This window comes from Vicia villosa, linkage group LG7 (genome assembly GCF_029867415.1).
Source record: "Vicia villosa cultivar HV-30 ecotype Madison, WI linkage group LG7, Vvil1.0, whole genome shotgun sequence".
In the NCBI taxonomy this organism is placed as follows: Eukaryota; Viridiplantae; Streptophyta; class Magnoliopsida; order Fabales; family Fabaceae; genus Vicia; species Vicia villosa.
The window spans coordinates 4,027,522-4,050,535 of NC_081186.1; the positions used below are offsets into that span (position 1 = coordinate 4,027,522).

Below are 23,014 nucleotides of genomic sequence, written 5' to 3' on the forward strand. Positions count from 1 at the left end.
ATAACTATGAAACTCCCCAGAATTTCAGAATTTCCTCAATCTTTCCACCAAAACTCACTGTTGTTCCAAATGTCAGTGTTGTTCTAAATGTCAGTTCTAAAGATTCTAAATGTTCCATATAAAATTCCAAACAAATTCTCATAAGCATATTCAAAAACATATAGCAGTATGAATAAGAACATATAGCAACCCACATACAGCATATTCAAAAACTTAGAAATTACCTAAAGGGATGCAGGGAGAACGGAGAACGGAGGGAGAACGGAGAACGGACGGAGGCGGAATCGGCGAACGGAGGCGGAGACGGAGGCGGAAACGGCGGCGGAGACGGAGGACGGAGGAACTGAAATTGATTTAGGGAAGAATCTGAGATTTAGGGATACTGAGAATAAATATACACAAATATAATTGCATGTATCTGTAGCGCTAAAAATTACTCGAGGTGTCTACACACTCGAAAAAGAACAGAGTCGCCACCGATCTTTATTTGTTCCAAAAAGGAAAGGGAAAATATCGAATAAAACCCATGAATAAAAACAAATGGATAAGATGGTCATCGCAACCAAATTAGGGTTCGGGAGTCGGTTAAGCAAGGGGAAGGTATTAGCACCCCTCACCTCCATCGTACTCGATGGGACCCATTTAGTTAGTTTTATGAATGAGTGTTTGCGTGATGTTTGCGTTCTTTAGTTTATTAATCAAAAGAAAAAGGATTTTTATTTTTTATTATTGTGAAGGAGAAAGGAAATATTTTTTATTATTATGCTCGCCAAGACGCTTGTATCTTGTGCCTACGTATTCCCTCGTGCAATGGGAAAGTCAGAGCAATCGTAGTTCGAATAAAAAAAAAAAAACTACGAGTTTGTTGGTTAATTTTATGAAGGATGTTTAGTGTTTGGTTCAAAGGATCAAAGGTATTCAAGAGGTGTGCACTTCTTGTCACTCGATCACTTCGATTTAATTAAGAAAGAAATTTTAGAGTTTGATTCAAAGGATCAAAGGTATTCAAGAGGTGTGCACTTCTTGTCACTCGATCACTTCGATTTAATTAAGAAATAATTTTTTAATGTTTGATTCAAAGGATCAAAGGTACTCAAGAGGTGTGCACTTCTTGTCACTTGATCACTTTGATTTAATTAAGAAAGAATTTTAAAGTTAGATTCAAAGGATCAAAGGTATTCAAGAGGTGTGCACTTCTTGTCACTCGATCACTTCGATTTAATTAAGAAAGAAATTTTAGAGTTTGATTCAAAGGATCAAAGGTATTCAAGAGGTGTGCACTTCTTGTCACTTGATCACTTTGATTTAATTAAGAAAGAATTTTAAAGTTAGATTCAAAGGATCAAAGGTATTCAAGAGGTGTGCACTTCTTGTCACTCGATCACTTCGATTTAATTAGGAAATAATTTTTAAAGTTTGATTCAAAGGATCAAAGGTATTCAAGAGGTGTGCACTTCTTGTCACTTGATCACTTTGATTTAATTAAGAAAGAATTTTAAAGTTTGATTCAAAGGATCAAAGGTATTCAAGAGGTGTGCACTTCTTGTCACTTGATCACTTTGATTTAATTAAGAAAACGGTTTTTGAAAAGAGACTCGACGTTGGATCGAGAAATTGTTTGTAACGACTTGGCGTTGGACCAAAGTTTATTTACTTTTTGGATTGAGATTAATCTAAAAATTTTAGTATTTTTAATATGGACAATAAAAATTAAAAATTAAAATAAAACATTTTTTTGTATTTTTAATATGAAATTAGAGCAAACAAGAATTAACAATAAAATTTAAAATAAACAAAGAAATAGTAAATTAAATAATAAAATGAGCTTTGAAAATATAGCAATGTGGAGGGTGTAAATAAAAGCGTTTGGGCTTTAAAATAGAGTTGGCCCAAACAAAAAAAAGCAAATCAGTTCAGGGGTGTTCTGAATCTGCAGCATGGGTGCAAACAAGGAAAATGAATTGGGTTAGCACAAGGCCCAGACGAAATTGAATTAAGTGAAAAAGAAAAACCCTAGGGGAACTAAGAAACCGTCCGCCCCCTCTGCCTTTTCGTCCTCAGCCTCTCTCTCTCTCACACAACAACAATCTGATACTCACAATCTCTCTGTTACGATGAACAACAAACAACGAAACAAAGTTCTCGCTATCTTTCCATCAAAATCACGTTTCAACTCGATTCTCAGTCATTCTCGGTCACTCTCTCGCTCTGCTCTCTCACGATGGAACAAGACTAAATAACCCACACCATCATCAATCCCTCATCTCAAACACTATTTCGATTCAACGGAGTTAACAACAAAACCTCTCCCCTTCTCACGATTTCGTTCATGAAAATACAAACAAATAGCAAATGCTATCAACCACAAACAAAACCCTAACCCCTAATCTGAAGAACTAACGAAAGGCACAATAATGGTAAAGGGCTTCCTATCAATCGCTTGGGTATTTATCAACAAAAGAGGTGAAACAATGGCCTTGTCCTCACGGTGAGCTCGGTTTCTACCTCTGTTTCATCATTATCATTTTTATTTGAGCAAAGGTTTTTTGTTAGGATTGGTATACCTTCGATCTTATGTTACTGGTTTGGATTTCAGATTTTTCTTACATGATGTGTATGGTTATTGCAAAGATAGAGCAGAAAAATAAACTGAAGCAAACAACATCAGTAACTCAGTATTGCAACGTCACCTCAGCACCGTGGAGTTCCAGCTAGAAGCTTCTCCATTTGGGCTTTTCATTGGTGAGTTAACTAAGTTTCGAACATATCATATTAACATTGCGTGTCTCTTTGAATTTCTTAAACAACAAGAGGAAAACGAACTAACAACAGACTGAATATCGTTTATGCAGGATATGAACAGATGAGCAGTCAGGGCATTTACAAGCATCACACAAAGCTTAACAACATAGCAGTAAAAGTTAAGTAAGTTACCTAGGAGGTAAGTATGATAACAAAATTTCCTGCGATAATATTATGCTATGTTTCCTGCAAAGGCTTCTACTCCTTCTGTAGATTAGGGAATGTCAATGTTGATCTTGCTGTCTGGGATTCGTATTACTACTCTGGATGCAGGGGAGAGGTTTAGCTCAAATATCTCAGAGTTTCAATGTGAGACTCTGAGTATTTTCTTTGTGTATTCTTGAGCTTTAAGTGGTAGGTTAGGTTTTTGTTGAAGTGAAGGTGGAGGCTGCCGATCCCCCCCTCCTCTAGGGTTTATCAGTATTTATACTAGGTCAGCTTTCAAGAATTGGAGGGAATAAAGGTTTAAACAAAGATTAAAATTTAGGTAGTTCTGAACAATGCTTTCTTCTGTGTTGCTACTGCTTCCCCTTTTCTTACATTTTGATGCAAACTTTGTTATCTTGCTGCAAGCTTTTCTAATATGGCATCTGTTTCTTGCTCTTTCTGTGGCAGGTTTCTGTTTTGGCTATTTTCAGGTAATTGACTTGGTAGACACAGCGGGCAGCAGGCCTCTTTGGCTAGTTTTTTGGACTGGCTATAGCAGTAGCAGCAGGGTTGTAGACTGAATCTGATAGCATAACATATCCAATATCATGAGCTTCTTGCTTGCCGTGTGATGCCAACCGAATTTCTTCTCTTCTTTGTTCACTTTACTCAAATGGGCTTTTGTTTTTTTTCTTATTGTTGTTGTAGTTATAACTTGATAACATTTGAACAAATTGGTAAATGTAACATTTGACTGCTTGTAGTTTTACTTTGAGTGAGTACAAGGGACGCACTTGAATTCAATAGAAGTTTCAAACTTTATACAAAATGGTTTTGTAATGGTATTTACTGTGTATAAATTCGAAAACTAGTTCTCTTGAAGTCACTTGAAAACTCAAACTTGATTCAACAACTCCCTTATTTAAATGATGGTCCATGGTAATAATGTCATAAGTCTCGTTGAAATTCAAGAGAAGTGAAATTGACATAAAAAAAATTATTTAATCCAAGTTCAAAATAAAAAAATGATTCCTACCGGGAAAGTGATTAAATAATGATCATATGTATATAAGATACTCTTTTTTTCTTCTTGAAATGAGGTTTACAAAAGACTTGACCCAAGGGCAAATTTTACTTCGACTTTAAAGCTAAACCAAATGTGTACTCATACAAATTTTAGAGACTAAACCAAAACATCTTTTGTCCTTCTCGAATTCAAAAAGATAACAACAAACTTGGACATATGAGAATGTATGGATGAATGATATGCAAATAATCGCATGGGGCAAAATTTGGGTATGACAGATGCCCCTATTTAAGTATCTTCAATCTAGAGATATGAAGATTGGAATCTTCGTCTCGACGTGATTGAAGGGACTTAAATACAAAAATACACAATTTTTGGCCGTGAGAACTGCAAATATGCCTATGATATGATATGTATGAAGGCATTTGAGGAAAATTAATGGTACAAGGTGTCACAAGAGATAAACTACCACTAGAGAAACAAAGTAAAGACAAATGAATTTCACAAGGGAATATCGACAAAGCAACCCAACTAGGGAAGGGATTACAACAAAGGGATATCCAAGTCCGCCAGGGAATGGAATCTAACTCTACTGGAGAAGCGATTACAAATCTACAGGGGAAAATACCTCACTGGTAGAGAAACAAAAGAATCACCGACGTTTAATGAAGGTGAATTACCAACTTTTACTGAAGGTAGAGAAACAAAAGATATACCGACGTTTACTGAAGGTGAACTACCAACTTTTACTAAAGGTAGAGAAACAAAAGATACACCGACGTTTACTGAAGGTGAACTACCAACTTTTACTGAAGGTAGAGAAACAAAAGAATCACCGACTTTTACTGAAGGTGAACTACCAACGTTTACTGAAGGTAGAGAAATGAAAGATACACCAACGTTTACTGAAGGTGAACTACCAACTTTTACTGAAGGTAGAGAAACAAAAGAATCACCGACTTTTACTGAAGGTGAACTACCAACGTTTACTGAAGGTAGAGAAATGAAAGATACACCAACGTTTACTGAAGGTGAACTACCAACTTTTACTGAAGGTAGAGAAACAAAAGAATCACCGACTTTTACTGAAGGTGAACTACCAACTTTTACTGAAGGTAGAGAAACAAAAGAATCACCGACTTTTACTGAAGGTGAACTACCAACTTTTACTGAAGGTAGAGAAACAAAAGATACACCAACGTTTACTGAAGGTGAACTACCAACTTTTACTGAAGGTAGAGAAATGAAAGATACACCAACGTTTACTGAAGGTGAACTACCGACTTTTACTGAAGGTAGAGAAACAAAAGATACACCGACGTTTACTGAAGGTGAACTACCAACTTTTACTGAAGGTAGAGAAATGAAAGATACACCAACGTTTATTGAAGGTGAACTACCGACTTTTACTGAAGGTAGGGAAAAGAAAAGATACACCGACGTTTATTGAAGGTGTAGGAATAATGTTATCAAAAGTGAAAAAGATACACTCTTGATCCAAGTTTCATTAATTTGAGAGGCCCGAGTGATTAGAGGCAAAAATCAATCCAGGAACAAACGGGAGAGAAATGATCGACCAAGACTCTTGCTGATGAGGAATAAGCTCATCTAAGGATTTATCCTATCCAAAATGGCAAGGAAAGCTAAAGCAAACACTCCCACGAGGGATAAACTCAGTGGGGAATTTAAAGAGGATACACACTTTTGCTTAGGGCTGACACTCTATTGGAGAGACGGAATATACTAATTGGTGATAAACACAACCAAAATGGATTTAGGATCATTAGGAAATGCAAATGTGCATGAAAGGTGTAAGTATGAATGTATGAATGCCATGCACATGCTGACAAAACGAACCAAAGACAGATATACTAGCACAACTAAAATTTCATAGCACACGTCAAGTACTCGGCAAGCCTTATTGGGGATGACAAAGATCACTGATGGAGCAAGATTTTGCTATAACGTTTGAATCTCTTGGTGGGAAGGCAACACACTTTGGGAGCAATAGGAACATAATCATAAACTCCGCCTCGAAAGAGTGGGGGTCATTCAAATTCCGTGTTCACTTGGGGAACCATAAACCACACATCCAAAGACCACCACATGCAAATATTCGTAAATCATGCAACAATGACAACCTCTCTTGAGCGACCGCTCAGCCATGTACTTGGATATTAAACCATTCTTGAAGTGATTTGTTGACATCCCCTTTTGTGTTCACAAACCCAAGGAAAAACCTCTTCATTATTATTTTGAAAAAAAACAAGTTTATTATTAAAACATAAGTTTCAAATACATATCATCAAAAATAAACGAAATTTTGCATGAAATGGAAATAAATGGGAATAACAAACAATTGGGCAAAGGCTCAAATTTTATTTAATAGAATGGTAGTCCACAAAAGGCATGACTCCATAGATCGTTACAAAGCTTGGAAAATGGTATAAATTGGAAAAGACTACATTGAAATACAATGATCACTACTTCCCCTAACAACTTTGAATTCTATCCGTGCTCTCACTTTAGTCGAAATCGTATTTGATGAGGAGTCCTTGGTCGCTTCCAAGTGATCAAATCTGGTTAAATGCAGTTACTTGCCGTAATCCTTAACTTTTGCGTAGACCGCCCTTTTAGGTTTTCAGTCTACCAGGATGACTATTTTCTATTTTATGTCTCTAATTTTTGCCTAGACCGCCCTTTCGGGTTTTCAGTCCACCGAGACGCTCATTTTTGCCTAAGTCGCCCTTTCAGGTTTTCAACTTAGCGAGCTGTTCTTTTATTTTTTAGGCGAAGTATTTCTTGACTGCATCAGCATTCATAGGTCGTGGGAGCTCCTCACCATCCATGGTTGCTAGGATCATGGCGCCTCCAGAGAAAGCCCTCTTAACAACATACGGACCTTCATAATTTGGCGCCCACTTGCCCCTAGGATCAGGTTGAAAGGACAAGACCTTCTTGAGTACAAGATCACCTTCTCTAAACTCTCGAGGTTTGACCTTCTTGTCAAATGCCTTTTTTAGTCTCTTCTGATATAGCTGACCATGACATAGGGCTGTCAATCTCTTTTCCTCAATTAGATTCAACTGATCAAACCTGTTTTGACACCATTCAGCCTCAGTCAACTTGGCTTCCATCAAGACTCTCATTGACGGGATCTCTACTTCTACCGGGAGTACTGCTTCCATCCCATAGACCAAAGAGAAAGGAGTTGCCCCTGTTGAAGTTCGGACAGACGTACGGTATCCATGTAAGGCAAAAGGAAGCATCTCATGCCAATCCTTATATGTAACCACCATTTTTTGCAAGATCTTCTTAATATTTTTGTTAGCAGCTTCAACAGCACCATTCATCTTAGGTCTGTATGGAGAAGAGTTGTGATGCTCGATCTTGAAGCTTTCACAGAGTTCCCTCATCATATTGTTGTTCAAGTTAGAGCCATTATCAGTGATAATCTTATTCGGAACACCATATCTGCAGATGATTTGGTTTTTGATGAACTTGACAACTACTTGTTTGGTCACATTGGCGTACGAAGCCGCTTCAACCCACTTGGTGAAGTAATCAATGGCGACCAATATAAAACGATGACCATTCGAAGCTTTGGGTTGAATCATGCCAATCATATCAATTCCCCACATAGAGAATGGCCATGGGGAAGAAATGACGTTGAGCAAAGTTGGGGGCACGTGTATCTTATCGGCATAAATTTGACATTTGTGGCACCTCTTCACAAACTGAAAACAATCAGACTCCATTGTCAACCAATAATAGCCTGCCCGAAGCATCTTCTTAGCCATGGAATGACCATTGGCATGAGTACCAAAAGAACCTTCGTGAACTTCTTTCATTAACATGTTTGCCTCGTGTCTATCCACGCATCTGAGCAAGACCATGTCATAGTTCCTTTTGTACAAAACATCCCCATTGAAGAAAAAGTTGAATGCTAATCTCCTTAAAGTCTTCTTGTCTTTACTTGATGCCTCAGGTGGGTATTCATGATTTTTGAGGAAACACTTTATATCATGATACCATGGTTTGTTATCTATCTCAGTTTCCGTTGTGAAGACATGGGAAGGCCTATCGAGGCGTCTAATTGTGATGCGAGGCACTTCATTATGGGCATTCACTTTGTACATGGAAGACAAGGTGGCCAGAGCATCTGCCATCTGGTTTTCGTCTCTAGGTATATGATGAAAAGTGACTTTGTTGAAGAACGGTAGCAAACGTCTAGCATAGTCTCTGTATGGGATCAACCCCGGATGACGAGTTTCCCATTCACCTTTAATCTGATTAATTACCAATGACGAATCCCCATACACGTCGAGAATTTTAATTCTCAAATCAATAGCTTCTTCAAGACCCATGATACAAGCCTCGTACTCTGCTATATTGTTCGTGCACTCAAAACAAATTCTAGCGGTAAATGGAACATGAGAACCATGGGGAGTAATGATGACTGCCCCAACTCCATGGCCAAAAGAATTAGAAGCTCCATCAAATACTAAACCCTACCGGGATCCAGGTTCAGGTCCCTCCTCAGGGCCTGGCTCTTCACAATCTTTCATCCTCAGATACATGACATCTTCGTCGGGGAAATCGAATTTAACTGTTTGATAATCTTCAATAGGCTGGTGAGCCAAGTGATCCGCTAAGATGCTTCCCTTGATAGCTTTCTGCGCACGGTACTCTATGTCATATTCAGACAGTAACATCTGCCAGCGAGCAATCCTTCCTGTTAAAGCGGGCTTTTCAAAGATATATTTGATCGGATCCATTTTGGATATTAACCAAGTGGTATGATTCAGCATATATTGACGGAGACGCTTTGCTGCCCAAGCCAAAGCGCAGCAGGTCTTCTCAAGTAACGTATAGCGGGATTCACAATCAGTAAACTTCTTGCTCAAATAATAGATGGCGTGTTCTTTCCTTCCAGTATCATCTTGTTGTCCAAGGACACAACCCATAGACTCTTCCAAAACAGTTAGGTACATGATTAGGGGTCTACCCTCCACTGGTGGGATCAAGATAGGAGGCTCAAGTAAATACTCTTTGATACTGTCAAAAGCTTTCTGGCAATCATCATTCCATACAATGCTCTGATCTTTCCGAAGCAACTTGAAGATTGGCCCACATGTGGCAGTCATGTGAGATATAAACCTGGAGATGTAGTTCAAACGCCCAAGAAAACCTCTGACTTGTTTCTCAGTTCTCGGTGCGGGCATGTCACGGATAGCTCTAACTTTGTCCGGATCGACTTCAATGCCCTTCTGGCTGACAATGAAACCCAACAGCTTTCCAGACCTAACACCAAAAGTGCATTTGTTTGGGTTCAAGCGGAGCTTGTATTTTCTCAAACGCTCAAACAACTTCAATAAGTATACCACGTGATCTTCTTCGGTGTTAGACTTGGCAATCATATCATCAACATAAACTTCAATCTCTTTATGCATCATATCGTGGAAGAGGGTTGTCATGGCTCTTTGGTAAGTGGCACCGGCGTTCTTCAAACCGAAAGGCATCACTCTATAGCAGAACGTACCCCAAGGTGTAATAAATGCGGTCTTTTCCATGTCCTCAGGTGCCATTTTGATCTGGTTGTAACTAGAGAAACCGTCCATAAAGGAGAAAACATTGTACTTAGCCGTACTATCTACCAGTATATCAATGTGGGGCAAAGGGAAATCATCTTTAGGGCTGGCTTTGTTCAAATCTCGATAATCAACACACATTCGAACCTTGCCACCCTTCTTAGGAACAGGTACTATGTTGGCTAGCCATTGAGGGTATTCTGATGTAACAAGGAAACCTGCGTCAATCTGCTTTTGAACTTCCTCTTTGATTAACACTGCCATGTTCGGGTGAGTTCTTCTCAATTTCTGTTTAACTGGTGGACACTCCGGTTTCAACGGCAAGCGATGTTCCACGATATCTGTGTCTAACCCTGGCATATCTTGATAAGACCTGGCGAAAACATCAGCGTACTCTCTCAACAACTCTATCAATCCTTTCTTGACGTCTTCAGCGAGCAGTGCCCCAATCTTAACTTCTTTCTTGTCTTCTTCAGAACCCAAATTAATCACTTCTATTGGTTCTTTGTGAGGTTGAATGGTCCTCTGTTCTTGTTCAAGCAAACGGGAGATCTCATCAGGAATTTCTTCAATACTTTCTTCTTCAGCTTCGAACACAGGGAAATCAAAGTTGGGAGAGGGCATAGGGTCATAATTTTCAATGGGTTTATCACGAATTAATCTGCACATATGATTTATGCTTGATTTTAGAAACTGATAAATGCGAGAATTTTATGCAGATATTGAAAGTGATTATTTTCTCTCTTTTTTTTTCAGGTTTTTTAGGTTACCATTTTCCAGAAAAGCGAAAAGTAAAATAAAATATAGGAAACAAAATAACATTTTTATTGATGATATCAAAAATTTGAAACAAAGCCCGACACACATTCTCTTTTGCCTTGGGCAGAGCAAAAGGAGTTATTTTAATGAAGCCCTAACATAGCATATTCTTCCGCCTTGGGCAGAGCGGAAGGGTTTTCAAAATAAACAACAACAAAAGGCATTACTTAGAAATGTGAACCACTGACGGGACATCAACAACACTCCAATTCTGGCAAGCTACTCCACGCACCACGAAGCTTGACGAATCCTCTTCAGAATCATTTTCAATAACAGCATCTACTTCAGGAGGTGTAGGGTGATCAAAACCTCCACTGTGAAATATCTCTTGCATCGGGCGGGTAATAGTGTCTTGCTTACTATATCTTGCAGATGTAGGAGAAAAACCAAGACCTTCACGAAACTTGTAATCGGGCAGACTCAAAACTTGACCCCAACCCACAGCGGAACCATCTTGAACCACTTGGCGTGCATCTTTCAAAGAAGAGATAGATGTCCCATTCTTTTCAACATCCTTGCCAGCCACAGAAAGTGCTTGGAATTGAGTTCCAACGGCTTCACCAGCGTCAATGTAGGAAAATGACGAAAGATGACTGACCACTAATGCCTGCTCTCCATCCACTGTAACCAACTTTCCATTGCTTACGAACTTCAATTTCTGATGGAGTGTGGAGGTAACTGCCCCTGCCTCGTGGATCCATGGGCGGCCCAATAGGCAGCTATACGCAGCATGGATATCCATTACCTGGAATTTGATTTGAAAGGTATGCGGGCCGATCTTCATTGGAAGGTCCACTTCTCCAATAACACTCTTTCTTGACCCATCAAAAGCCTTGACAATAACCCCACTGTATCTCATTGGAGCACCTTGATACGAAAGCCTAGATAAAGTGGACTTGGGCATAACGTTCAAAGACGAACCAGTGTCTACCAATACATTAGACAGAGCATCTGACTGGCAGTTCATTGAAATGTGCAACGCCAAGTTATGGTTTCTGCCTTCTCCAGGAAGCTCTTCATCACTGAAACTCAGGTTATTGCATGCAGTTATATTTCCCACAATCCCACCAAATTGGTCGATCGTCACGTCATGGTCGACAAAGGCTTGATCCAAAATCCTCATCAAGGCTTCCCTATGCACAGGGGAACATGCCAGCAAAGAGAGCACAGAAATCTTAGAAGGAGTTTGCAATAGTTGATCGACAACCTTGTATTCGCTCTTCTTGATCAACTTCAGAATCTCGTCATCACTTGTATCAGCGTTTGTCCCACTAGACTGCCCTTCAATAAAACTTGGTTCAACACCCACAATTGGATTTCTCACTAGCACTTGTTCACCAACAGGGATTTCGACCCTTTTCTGAGGCGATGGTGCAAACACGCGTCCACTTCTCGTCACTCTGCTCACACCAGCAATATTATCAACAGAAGGCACCTTGGGTACCGGAACTTCTCTTCCCTCTTCGAGCATAGTGGCGTTGTACTTGTAGGGTATTGCTTTGTCTGAAGTGTAAGGAATCGGACCAGATGGATAAATCACCAAAGGAGAAACAGGGAAATCCTGGCTATCATAAATCATCTCTATGGGCTCAGGCATATTAAAATGAGGGGTCACAACATTGACATCATCATCCTCATTTCTGTCGTAAGTAATGGTTATGAGCCTTTGATCCAACAGCCTCTGCAAGTCTCTTCTCACAGTGAGACATCCACGTGAACTTCTGGAACAAATTATACATGCGGCGTGGTCATGTTGAAAATAAGCAAGTCTGCATAAACCAGCATGCATCCTAACCAATGATCCTCTGATATAGCGAATGTCGAAAACTTGGTATCTCCCAGGACATCCGTGCACCATATTCACAGAAGCCGCTCCATGTTGAGGCAAAGGGTTAGCTTGAACATTTGGATTGACATCTTTGAAAGTCAGCATACCACTTTTAACCAGCTTCTGCACTTCCAACTTCAATGGGTAACATCTTTCTGTGCTATGACCAGGTGCACCTTGGTGGAAAGCACAAAAGTCGTCAGCCTTGTACCACCATGGGATGTTTTCCGGGACAGGTGGGGGAGTCCTAGTCTGCACGAGATTCTTCTTTATGAGAGCGGGAAGCAACTCAGTATAAGTCATGGGTATCGGGTCAAACTCTATCTTTCTTTGCGCTCTATTCTGCTGATAATTTTGTGGCTGGCGAGTCTGTTGCTGAGGTTGTTGTTGTATATTTTGTTGAGGAAATTGGGGTTGATAGGCTGGAGTCGTTGGAGTTGTATTGGACACAACCGCGACGTGTTGTGACTGATAGTTGCTCTTTCTTCCAGGCATTCCGTATGAGACAGCACTAACTTCTTGTTCCTTCTTCTTGAAAAAACCGCCCCCAAACTTTTTGACACCACTAGAACTTCCTTCCTTGGCTAATCTTCCTTCGCGAACACCTTCCTCAAGCCGCATTCCCATATTCACCATCTCAGTAAAGTCTGTTGGGGCACTTGCAACCATCCTCTCGTAATAAAACGAGCTAAGAGTCTTCAAGAAAACTTTTGTCATTTCTTTTTCCTCCATGGGGGGAGAAATTTGGGCGGCAACTTCACGCCATCTTTGTGCATATTCTTTGAAAGATTCTCTCTCTTTCTGTGCCATGGCACGAAGTTGATCTCTATCAGGAGCCATGTCAATATTATACTTGTATTGTCGGACAAACGCTTCTACAAGGTCATCAAAAGAACTGATATGGGAACTATCCAATCCCATGTACCATCTTAAAGCAGCACCAGTTAAGCTATCTTGAAAGTAATGGATCAACAATTTGTCATCATCAGTGTGAGTAGCCATCTTTCTACAATACATAGTCAAATGACTCTGAGGACACGAATTCCCTTTATACTTTTCAAAATCAGGCACCTTGAATTTGGCCGGAATTCGCACATTTGGCACAAGACACATATCATAAGCTTTCTTTCCAAATGAATTTTTCCCTTTGAGTGCCTTGATCTCCTTTCGCATCTCTTGGAACTGATCTTGGAAATCGTCATGGACTCCATTTCCTTCACTTGGCTCGACATGGTAAATAGCTTCCTCAGTTTGTGGCACAGTATGTACCAGAGTTGGAGTCATAGTCATTACAGGGGTAAATTTAGCAGCTCCAGGGATAGGTGGGGTGAAGACCATCGTGGGAATGGCTTGAGTGGCTCCAGGAACAAAATGAGTCCCATTCATTGTAGCAGTGGTTTGAATAGCTCCACTGGTATGCTGATATCCTTCGGGTGTAAAGCCGTGAGACATGCCCCAAGGGAAACCATGGGTCGTCTGGTAAAAGGAATGACCAGTGTTTTGAGCCATGGCAATGGTAGTAGTGAGAATTTCTGAAACCACAGTGATTTGTTCTCTAGTCTGAGCTTGAGTATTCTGAGCAGCCATCAAGGTTTCTACCAAAGCAGTTAATCTTTCTACCCCTGCGCGGAGAGTAGTCACTTCATCGCGGAGTTCATGATTTTCTTGCTCAAGGTCTTCCATCTTCCTCTTGTAACTGGCTCGAGTGTTATAATGATGCGGCAGCTTGACCTTTGGGAGGACAAACGAAAGAGATAAGACTAAAGAGGTAAAAACGATGATGCAAAATGATGTGCATGTGCGATAATTGTTATGCTTACTTTTTTTGCTTTCAGGGAAATTTATTAATTTTAACGAATTTGCAAGCGTTTAGGAAGATAAGTCTAATCAAACAAAATAAACTTCATTCATTCAAATTTCAAAGTCAATCATAACGAGCAAGGCCGAAAAGGCAAAGTATCGAGTACAACCAAAATCTTGCCTAAAACACAAATTTGAAATGAATACATAACAGAACAATAATAAATGCTCAAGTCGGCTTTCCCCTATGTGGCCTAAGTGCCTTCATCTCAGCCTTGAACCTTGCCACCATATCTTCGCAGAGGCAAACAAAATAGTGCACAGCGCGGGGAGTATTATCTTCTTCCATGTCATCTCTGGCTAACTCTAGCCTCCAAGGAATGTCCACAATCAGTCGGTTACAAAACTCTACTAGATCACAAAACCTCTCATGACGCCTTTTACTTTCAGATTCCAACATCTCAATGGTATCTTCACGCTCGTGAATCTTCTGATCCAAATGCCCAACGTGGCTCAACATTTTATCACATTGCTCTCTCAGCTCCTCATACCTGGTCCTCCATAGATCTACTTGTCCTCTAGCATGAGACAAGTCTTCATTCTTCTGGCGCAGTACCTCTGGATCCACATTACAAGCATCCAGAGCTTCTCTCTTGCAACGACTTTCTTCTTCCAGCTTTGCCACCACATCTTTTAAGCGACTCTTAAGCTCTCGTATTCGTGTCTCAAACTTCCTTCTTTCTTCTCCCTTTTGTCGGATAGCGAGATCTCTCCAATGATAAGCATTTCCTCTTTGTATTTGAGTTTCCTTGAGTTGTTTCTGTAGGTTGGTTATGCTGCCATGCGCTCCCATTAAACCCTCTTGATACTTCTCCTTTGAATCTTCCTCCAGCCTAGCTTTCTTGTTACTTTCTTCTAAAGATTCTTTATCCTTCTCAACCCTTCTCTTAAGCCTCATATTTTCACCAATTGTTTTGTTGAGGTTGGATTGCATTTCTTCCTTTTCTATTGTTAATCTCGCAATCGTTGCTCTCAACTCTTCAGCTTCCTCATATGATATAGGGATAGGAGCAGGAGTGATGGGCTGAGAGGGAGCCTCAACTAGGAAAGGAAGCTTAATCTTCTCCACCCTTTTCTTAACCCATGTTGTATAGGATTCCCTTGCAGTAGCATCTTTCTTGCCCAAGTCATCCTTTCTGATATGAACTTTATGCCAAGCCCTAACAATCTTATGCAACAAAGATGGGTCTTCTTTTCCCATGTCCAATAAGATCATTTCTTCCAACTCTTGGTCACTCGGCTTGTCCAGCATTGGATACCCCAATTGTCTTAAAGCTAAAGTAGGATTATAACTTATACAACCTTTGGACCCAATCAGTGGTACATTTGGAAAACTTCCACACTTGAAAATAATTTCTTCAACATTTAATTTCCGGGAATACCAAATGATGGACTTTTCGGTTTGTGACACCAAAGTCTTAGCCCACTCATCGCTACCCAAATCTCCAATGTAAGTGTCTGATTTAAACATATGTGAAGTCATCCATTTATAGAGCAACGGGAAACAAAAATTCAAAGTACCAATCTTTTGTTGGTGGCGCAAATAAAGGGAGAAAAAGACATCGGCCAATAATGCAGGAACCGGATTTGCTTCTTCTTTGAATACAGCCCAAAAGACACTCACAGCAGTGGAATCAATGAAGTTCTCATATGTCGGGAACAATACTAACCCATATACAAGGAGGGCTAGGACATCCCGAAGAGCACCCCAATCACGAGCCTTCTCTAATCTGCTTGCCTCTTTTTCCAAGTAAGTCCTCCAAAATCCAGAGGAAACTCCCTTGTCTTTCCAGTTTGCACTCATATCAGAAGATTTAATGTGAAGAGCGGAAGCAAGGTTTTCAAGTTTAGGAACAAATCCCAGACTAGTGTAAGGCATTTTCCCTTTCAAAGGCATACCAAAAATCTTCCCAAACTCTTCTACGGTCGGGGTCAACTAAAAATCTTGGAATAAGAAACAACGAAGTTCAGGATCATAGAACTGTGCTAAAGCGGTGATCGCCTCTGGATAAACTGTGGTAGCCATAAGATCTAGAACCTTCCCATACTTCTCTTCTAAAGATGTTTGGAAACGATGGGATAACTTGCTTGCAATTTCTTGTAAGTTTTCCACATTTGGTAACTTGACTTTGAATTGTAGAGTTTTCCTTTTGTTTGAATTCATTCTTACTTTCTCTTGCCATGCAAATAACTTCAAGTAAAAAAAAAATCCCTGAAAGCAAAATTGATGTTTGTAAAAGATATGATGATATGATGCATATGTCATGTATGAATAAAGGTATAGGATGGTAACATAACAACTTAATCGGGTAGGTCTTCTATAACAAGGGTAGTTCTATATTTTTGTCTACCCATAAAACCCACTCACAAGGTTGGTTCTAGCAGTTTTTGGATATAATGGTTCCTAGAGGCACCCAAGCATAATCAGAATATTGCCACGCGACAGGCGAGCCATCTTATGACAAATTCATGAATACGCATCCTCTAGGTGAGGTTATTGTACCGACCATACAAGGTGTGCACTTTGGGGGTCGATACATAACCTCTATAGATGGAACAGGTTCTAAAGGTCCTTGGAGTTAACGGCCAAATCAGATTTTCGTCATGCGACGGGCGAACCGTCTTATGAAAAATCTCATGAATAGGCCTCCTCCAAGTGGGGTTTTCGTGTTAGCCATTCAAGGTGTGCACTTTGGGGGCTAACACTACACAACCACCTCCTAACTTATGTTTTTTCTCTTGTTTTTCAAAAGCTCGGGTTAAGAGCTTCACTCAAGCATCATTCCCATTCCCACAGATGAATATATATAGCAACATAAATACAAACAATAAAGCAAGAGTAAAGAAACATAATATAAGAGTAAACATAAATAACACAAGAGCAAAAGAATAAGCATAAAGAACATATGAATAAACAAACAAAGGCAAACACTTAAACATAAAACAAACTAAACTAGGGTTGACTCTCTTAAGATTTCTAACTTCCCCAGCAGAGTCGCCAATTCTGTAGCGCTAAAAATTACTCGAGGTGTCTACACACTCGAAAAAGAACAGAGTCGCCACCGATCTTTATTTGTTCCAAAAAGGAAAGGGAAAATATCGAATAAAACCCATGAATAAAAACAAATGGATAAGATGGTCATCGCAACCAAATTAGGGTTCGGGAGTCGGTTAAGCAAGGGGAAGGTATTAGCACCCCTCACCTCCATCGTACTCGATGGGACCCATTTAGTTAGTTTTATGAATGAGTGTTTGCGTGATGTTTGCGTTCTTTAGTTTATTAATCAAAAGAAAAAGGATTTTTATTTTTTATTATTGTGAAGGAGAAAGGAAATATTTTTTATTATTATGCTCGCCAAGACGCTTGTATCTTGTGCCTACGTATTCCCTCGTGCAATGGGAAAGTCAGAGCAATCGTAGTTCGAATAAAAAAAAAACTACGAGTTTGTTGGTTAATTTTATGAAGGATGTTTAGTGTTTGGTTCAAAGGATCAAAGGTATTCAAGAGGTGTGCACTTCTTGTCACTCGATCACTTCGATTTAATTAAGAAAGAAATTTTAGAGTTTGATTCAAAGGATCAAAGGTATTCAAGAGGTGTGCACTTCTTGTCACTCGATCACTTCGATTTAATTAAGAAATAATTTTTTAATGTTTGATTCAAAGGATCAAAGGTACTCAAGAGGTGTGCACTTCTTGTCACTTGATCACTTTGATTTAATTAAGAAAGAATTTTAAAGTTAGATTCAAAGGATCAAAGGTATTCAAGAGGTGTGCACTTCTTGTCACTCGATCACTTCGATTTAATTAAGAAAGAAATTTTAGAGTTTGATTCAAAGGATCAAAGGTATTCAAGAGGTGTGCACTTCTTGTCACTTGATCACTTTGATTTAATTAAGAAAGAATTTTAAAGTTAGATTCAAAGGATCAAAGGTATTCAAGAGGTGTGCACTTCTTGTCACTCGATCACTTCGATTTAATTAGGAAATAATTTTTAAAGTTTGATTCAAAGGATCAAAGGTATTCAAGAGGTGTGCACTTCTTGTCACTTGATCACTTTGATTTAATTAAGAAAGAATTTTAAAGTTTGATTCAAAGGATCAAAGGTATTCAAGAGGTGTGCACTTCTTGTCACTTGATCACTTTGATTTAATTAAGAAAACGGTTTTTGAAAAGAGACTCGACGTTGGATCGAGAAATTGTTTGTAACGACTTGGCGTTGGACCAAAGTTTATTTACTTTTTGGATTGAGATTAATCTAAAAATTTTAGTATTTTTAATATGGACAATAAAAATTAAAAATTAAAATAAAACATTTTTTTGTATTTTTAATATGAAATTAGAGCAAACAAGAATTAACAATAAAATTTAAAATAAACAAAGAAATAGTAAATTAAATAATAAAATGAGCTTTGAAAATATAGCAATGTGGAGGGTGTAAATAAAAGCGTTTGGGCTTTAAAATAGAGTTGGCCCAAACAAAAAAAAGCAAATCAGTTCAGGGGTGTTCTGAATCTGCAGCATGGGTGCAAACAAGGAAAATGAATTGGGTTAGCACAAGGCCCAGACGAAATTGAATTAAGTGAAAAAGAAAAACCCTAGGGGAACTAAGAAACCGTCCGCCCCCTCTGCCTTTTCGTCCTCAGCCTCTCTCTCTCTCACACAACAACAATCTGATACTCACAATCTCTCTGTTACGATGAACAACAAACAACGAAACAAAGTTCTCGCTATCTTTCCATCAAAATCACGTTTCAACTCGATTCTCAGTCATTCTCGGTCACTCTCTCGCTCTGCTCTCTCACGATGGAACAAGACTAAATAACCCACACCATCATCAATCCCTCATCTCAAACACTATTTCGATTCAACGGAGTTAACAACAAAACCTCTCCCCTTCTCACGATTTCGTTCATGAAAATACAAACAAATAGCAAATGCTATCAACCACAAACAAAACCCTAACCCCTAATCTGAAGAACTAACGAAAGGCACAATAATGGTAAAGGGCTTCCTATCAATCGCTTGGGTATTTATCAACAAAAGAGGTGAAACAATGGCCTTGTCCTCACGGTGAGCTCGGTTTCTACCTCTGTTTCATCATTATCATTTTTATTTGAGCAAAGGTTTTTTGTTAGGATTGGTATACCTTCGATCTTATGTTACTGGTTTGGATTTCAGATTTTTCTTACATGATGTGTATGGTTATTGCAAAGATAGAGCAGAAAAATAAACTGAAGCAAACAACATCAGTAACTCAGTATTGCAACGTCACCTCAGCACCGTGGAGTTCCAGCTAGAAGCTTCTCCATTTGGGCTTTTCATTGGTGAGTTAACTAAGTTTCGAACATATCATATTAACATTGCGTGTCTCTTTGAATTTCTTAAACAACAAGAGGAAAACGAACTAACAACAGACTGAATATCGTTTATGCAGGATATGAACAGATGAGCAGTCAGGGCATTTACAAGCATCACACAAAGCTTAACAACATAGCAGTAAAAGTTAAGTAAGTTACCTAGGAGGTAAGTATGATAACAAAATTTCCTGCGATAATATTATGCTATGTTTCCTGCAAAGGCTTCTACTCCTTCTGTAGATTAGGGAATGTCAATGTTGATCTTGCTGTCTGGGATTCGTATTACTACTCTGGATGCAGGGGAGGGGTTTAGCTCAAATATCTCAGAGTTTCAATGTGAGACTCTGAGTATTTTCTTTGTGTATTCTTGAGCTTTAAGTGGTAGGTTAGGTTTTTGTTGAAGTGAAGGTGGAGGCTGCCGATCCCCCCCTCCTCTAGGGTTTATCAGTATTTATACTAGGTCAGCTTTCAAGAATTGGAGGGAATAAAGGTTTAAACAAAGATTAAAATTTAGGTAGTTCTGAACAATGCTTTCTTCTGTGTTGCTACTGCTTCCCCTTTTCTTACATTTTGATGCAAACTTTGTTATCTTGCTGCAAGCTTTTCTAATATGGCATCTGTTTCTTGCTCTTTCTGTGGCAGGTTTCTGTTTTGGCTATTTTCAGGTAATTGACTTGGTAGACACAGCGGGCAGCAGGCCTCTTTGGCTAGTTTTTTGGACTGGCTATAGCAGTAGCAGCAGGGTTGTAGACTGAATCTGATAGCATAACATATCCAATATCATGAGCTTCTTGCTTGCCGTGTGATGCCAACCGAATTTCTTCTCTTCTTTGTTCACTTTACTCAAATGGGCTTTTGTTTTTTTTCTTATTGTTGTTGTAGTTATAACTTGATAACATTTGAACAAATTGGTAAATGTAACATTTGACTGCTTGTAGTTTTACTTTGAGTGAGTACAAGGGACGCACTTGAATTCAATAGAAGTTTCAAACTTTATACAAAATGGTTTTGTAATGGTATTTACTGTGTATAAATTCGAAAACTAGTTCTCTTGAAGTCACTTGAAAACTCAAACTTGATTCAACAACTCCCTTATTTAAATGATGGTCCATGGTAATAATGTCATAAGTCTCGTTGAAATTCAAGAGAAGTGAAATTGACATAAAAAAAATTATTTAATCCAAGTTCAAAATAAAAAAATGATTCCTACCGGGAAAGTGATTAAATAATGATCATATGTATATAAGATACTCTTTTTTTCTTCTTGAAATGAGGTTTACAAAAGACTTGACCCAAGGGCAAATTTTACTTCGACTTTAAAGCTAAACCAAATGTGTACTCATACAAATTTTAGAGACTAAACCAAAACATCTTTTGTCCTTCTCGAATTCAAAAAGATAACAACAAACTTGGACATATGAGAATGTATGGATGAATGATATGAAAATAATCGCATGGGGCAAAATTTGGGTATGACAGTATCTAGTTACATATAAATAGACATTTATATAAATAATGCATATATGCTCCACTGTACCAAACAAAACTCATGTAACTAATGCATGCTAACATAAACTACAAGATATTTATGTAAGAGCATCAATACAAAAAGAATAAGTCACAAATCTATAACATTGACAATACTAGAAATTGTGTCAATGGAAAACTATAATTTCAATTTAAAATAATGCAACCAAATTTTAGTATATCTTCAATCCATTGTCAATAACATGTACTTATTAACAATAACACATAAATTAGTAGAATCCATTGTCAATATCATGTTCTTTAACATCTTCAAAGAGAGTAATTAATGCATAAATTCATCTTCAAAAACTCCAAAACATATTAGAAGTTGTATCTGACAGAGTTGAAAAGCTTCAACTCATTGGAGAACAATGTAACTACTGGAACAACCTTCTATTAGACTCAATCAACATGACTACTCTAACAGTTACAACCAATGTATGGTGTTGCTGCTGTCACAAGTGGGGAAGGTGCACCACTTTTGGCTCTGAAATAATCTTCTACTCTAAATTGTTGAGTAACTTAATAACTCAACATAACATGATTATCTAAATTGATAAATTTGACACTGACAATAAGCTTGAACAAAACCCTAAATATGGAGAAGAAGATTTTACCTGAAAACAGTGATGCCGGAGAAGAGAGGTAACGGCCACGACGGCTGGAGACGGACGGAGGAGAGACGGACGGAGACGAGACGGACGGCGGCGATGAGACGGACGGCGGTAACGAGACAGAGCGAGTAGACAGACGGAGTTGGTACGAAGAGATGAAATGCTGGAGATCGAAGATAATGAACAGAAGCGTATCTGAAAGAATAAACCCTCAATTTTATTAATTTTAATTATAACATGGGGTACCAAAGCGCTTTTAAAAAGCGCTCTCATAGCATGGGGTACCAGAGCGCTTTTAAAAAGCGCTCTCAAAGCATGGGGTACCAGAGCGTTTTTTAACTACAAAGCGCCGTCGTATCATGGGCTATAAGAGCGCTTTCAAAAGCGCTTTCACAAGTCAGTCTATAAGAGCGCTTTTCAAAAGCGCTTTCGTAGGGTATGCACATTTTTAGCGAAATTTTTTTAAAAAGGCTATGAGAGCGCTTTCACTAAAAAGCGCTTTTAAGTTTCCACCTATAAGAGCGCTTTTCTAAAGCGCTTTCGTAGGGTATGCACTTTTTTTAGCAATTTTTTTTTTGAAAGGCTATGAGAGCGCTTTCACTATAAAGCGCTTTCGTAAGGGCGCTTTTAAAAACCATTTTTGGCGTAACGTTGTTGCATAACTCTACTTTTACTATGGGAAACGGATCTTGTACGAATGCAAATGTGACCTTGATACTCCATTGGTGATAGCATGGACTGATTTGAACCCAAGTTGTCGTTTCTAAGGGTGTGAGATGTATAAGGTAGTTTTTCATTTCTTTAGATTTTGATCTTGTCATGTTTTACCTAGGTCGTCGTTTTTTCTTTATATAGGTGGTCGTTTAAAGTGTGTGATGACAAAACGAGGAAGGGACTGATGAATGAGCGAGAAGAGTGTGAATCATATTGTTAATGTTGTGTATTTTACGCTCTACTTTACCATTTTATGATGAAGTGTAAGGGTAAGAGAAACGAAAAATAATACTATTATCAACACAATATTTTTGAACTAGTGAATTATCATATTCACACTCATTATCATATTGAAAACATTTAACACTTTGAGAAAATTGTATGCGGATTTGATTAGAAAGTGAGGTAAACTTTTCAAAAACTTAAGACTTGTTGCTTAAAGGAAATGTCCATAAAAAATTAGAACAATCATTCGAGAATGAAACATAAAACTGATGAGCGGAGGAGCTTAAAATAGGTGATGTCCATAAATCATTGTGTAAAATATCAAAAGGCATTAAAGTAACATTTTTGGACGAATTAAAAGGTAACTTAACATGTTTGTCAAACACACAGGGTTACAAGTGTCTTAGGTTTCAAATGTTCACTGCTAATGAACTTATTTGTACCTCGTCAAAATATTCACAGTCATATCCTTCTTGCTTTTGAACTTACCATTGGTTACTCT

General features: G+C 38.6%; 2 protein-coding genes and 2 long non-coding RNA genes across 7 annotated transcripts; 2 read left to right on the top strand and 2 right to left on the bottom strand.

Annotated features, from left to right (window-relative positions):
- Nucleotides 1-2,011: 2,011 nt before the first annotated feature.
- LOC131616906 (uncharacterized) lies at nucleotides 2,012-3,720 on the top strand. Of its 3 annotated transcripts, none has more exons than XR_009288311.1 (4): nucleotides 2,012-2,488; nucleotides 2,597-2,742; nucleotides 2,853-3,289; nucleotides 3,418-3,720. It is a non-coding gene; the product is annotated as an uncharacterized LOC131616906 (long non-coding RNA). The 3 variants fall into 3 exon arrangements; XR_009288312.1 differs by having other exon boundaries at nucleotides 2,014-2,488; nucleotides 2,853-2,941; XR_009288310.1 differs by having other exon boundaries at nucleotides 2,016-2,488; nucleotides 2,853-3,720.
- Nucleotides 3,721-6,437: 2,717 nt separating this feature from the next.
- Nucleotides 6,438-9,564, bottom strand: LOC131617013 (uncharacterized). The gene is made up of 5 exons (XM_058888404.1): nucleotides 8,796-9,564; nucleotides 8,492-8,711; nucleotides 7,870-8,392; nucleotides 6,819-7,713; nucleotides 6,438-6,538 (listed from the first exon to the last, which is right to left on the bottom strand). Exons 1-5 carry the CDS (start codon nucleotides 9,562-9,564, stop codon nucleotides 6,438-6,440), a joined length of 2,508 nt encoding a protein of 835 aa, XP_058744387.1.
- Nucleotides 9,565-10,549: 985 nt separating this feature from the next.
- LOC131617015 (uncharacterized) lies at nucleotides 10,550-13,897 on the bottom strand. Its single transcript, XM_058888405.1, has one exon. The coding sequence runs from the start codon at nucleotides 13,895-13,897 to the stop codon at nucleotides 10,550-10,552; it is 3,348 nt and encodes a 1,115-aa protein (XP_058744388.1).
- Nucleotides 13,898-18,668: 4,771 nt separating this feature from the next.
- On the top strand, nucleotides 18,669-20,377 carry LOC131616907 (uncharacterized). Of its 2 annotated transcripts, XR_009288314.1 has the most exons (4): nucleotides 18,669-19,145; nucleotides 19,254-19,399; nucleotides 19,510-19,946; nucleotides 20,075-20,377. It is a non-coding gene; the product is annotated as an uncharacterized LOC131616907 (long non-coding RNA). The 2 variants fall into 2 exon arrangements; XR_009288313.1 differs by having other exon boundaries at nucleotides 18,672-19,145; nucleotides 19,510-20,377.
- Nucleotides 20,378-23,014: the final 2,637 nt, after the last annotated feature.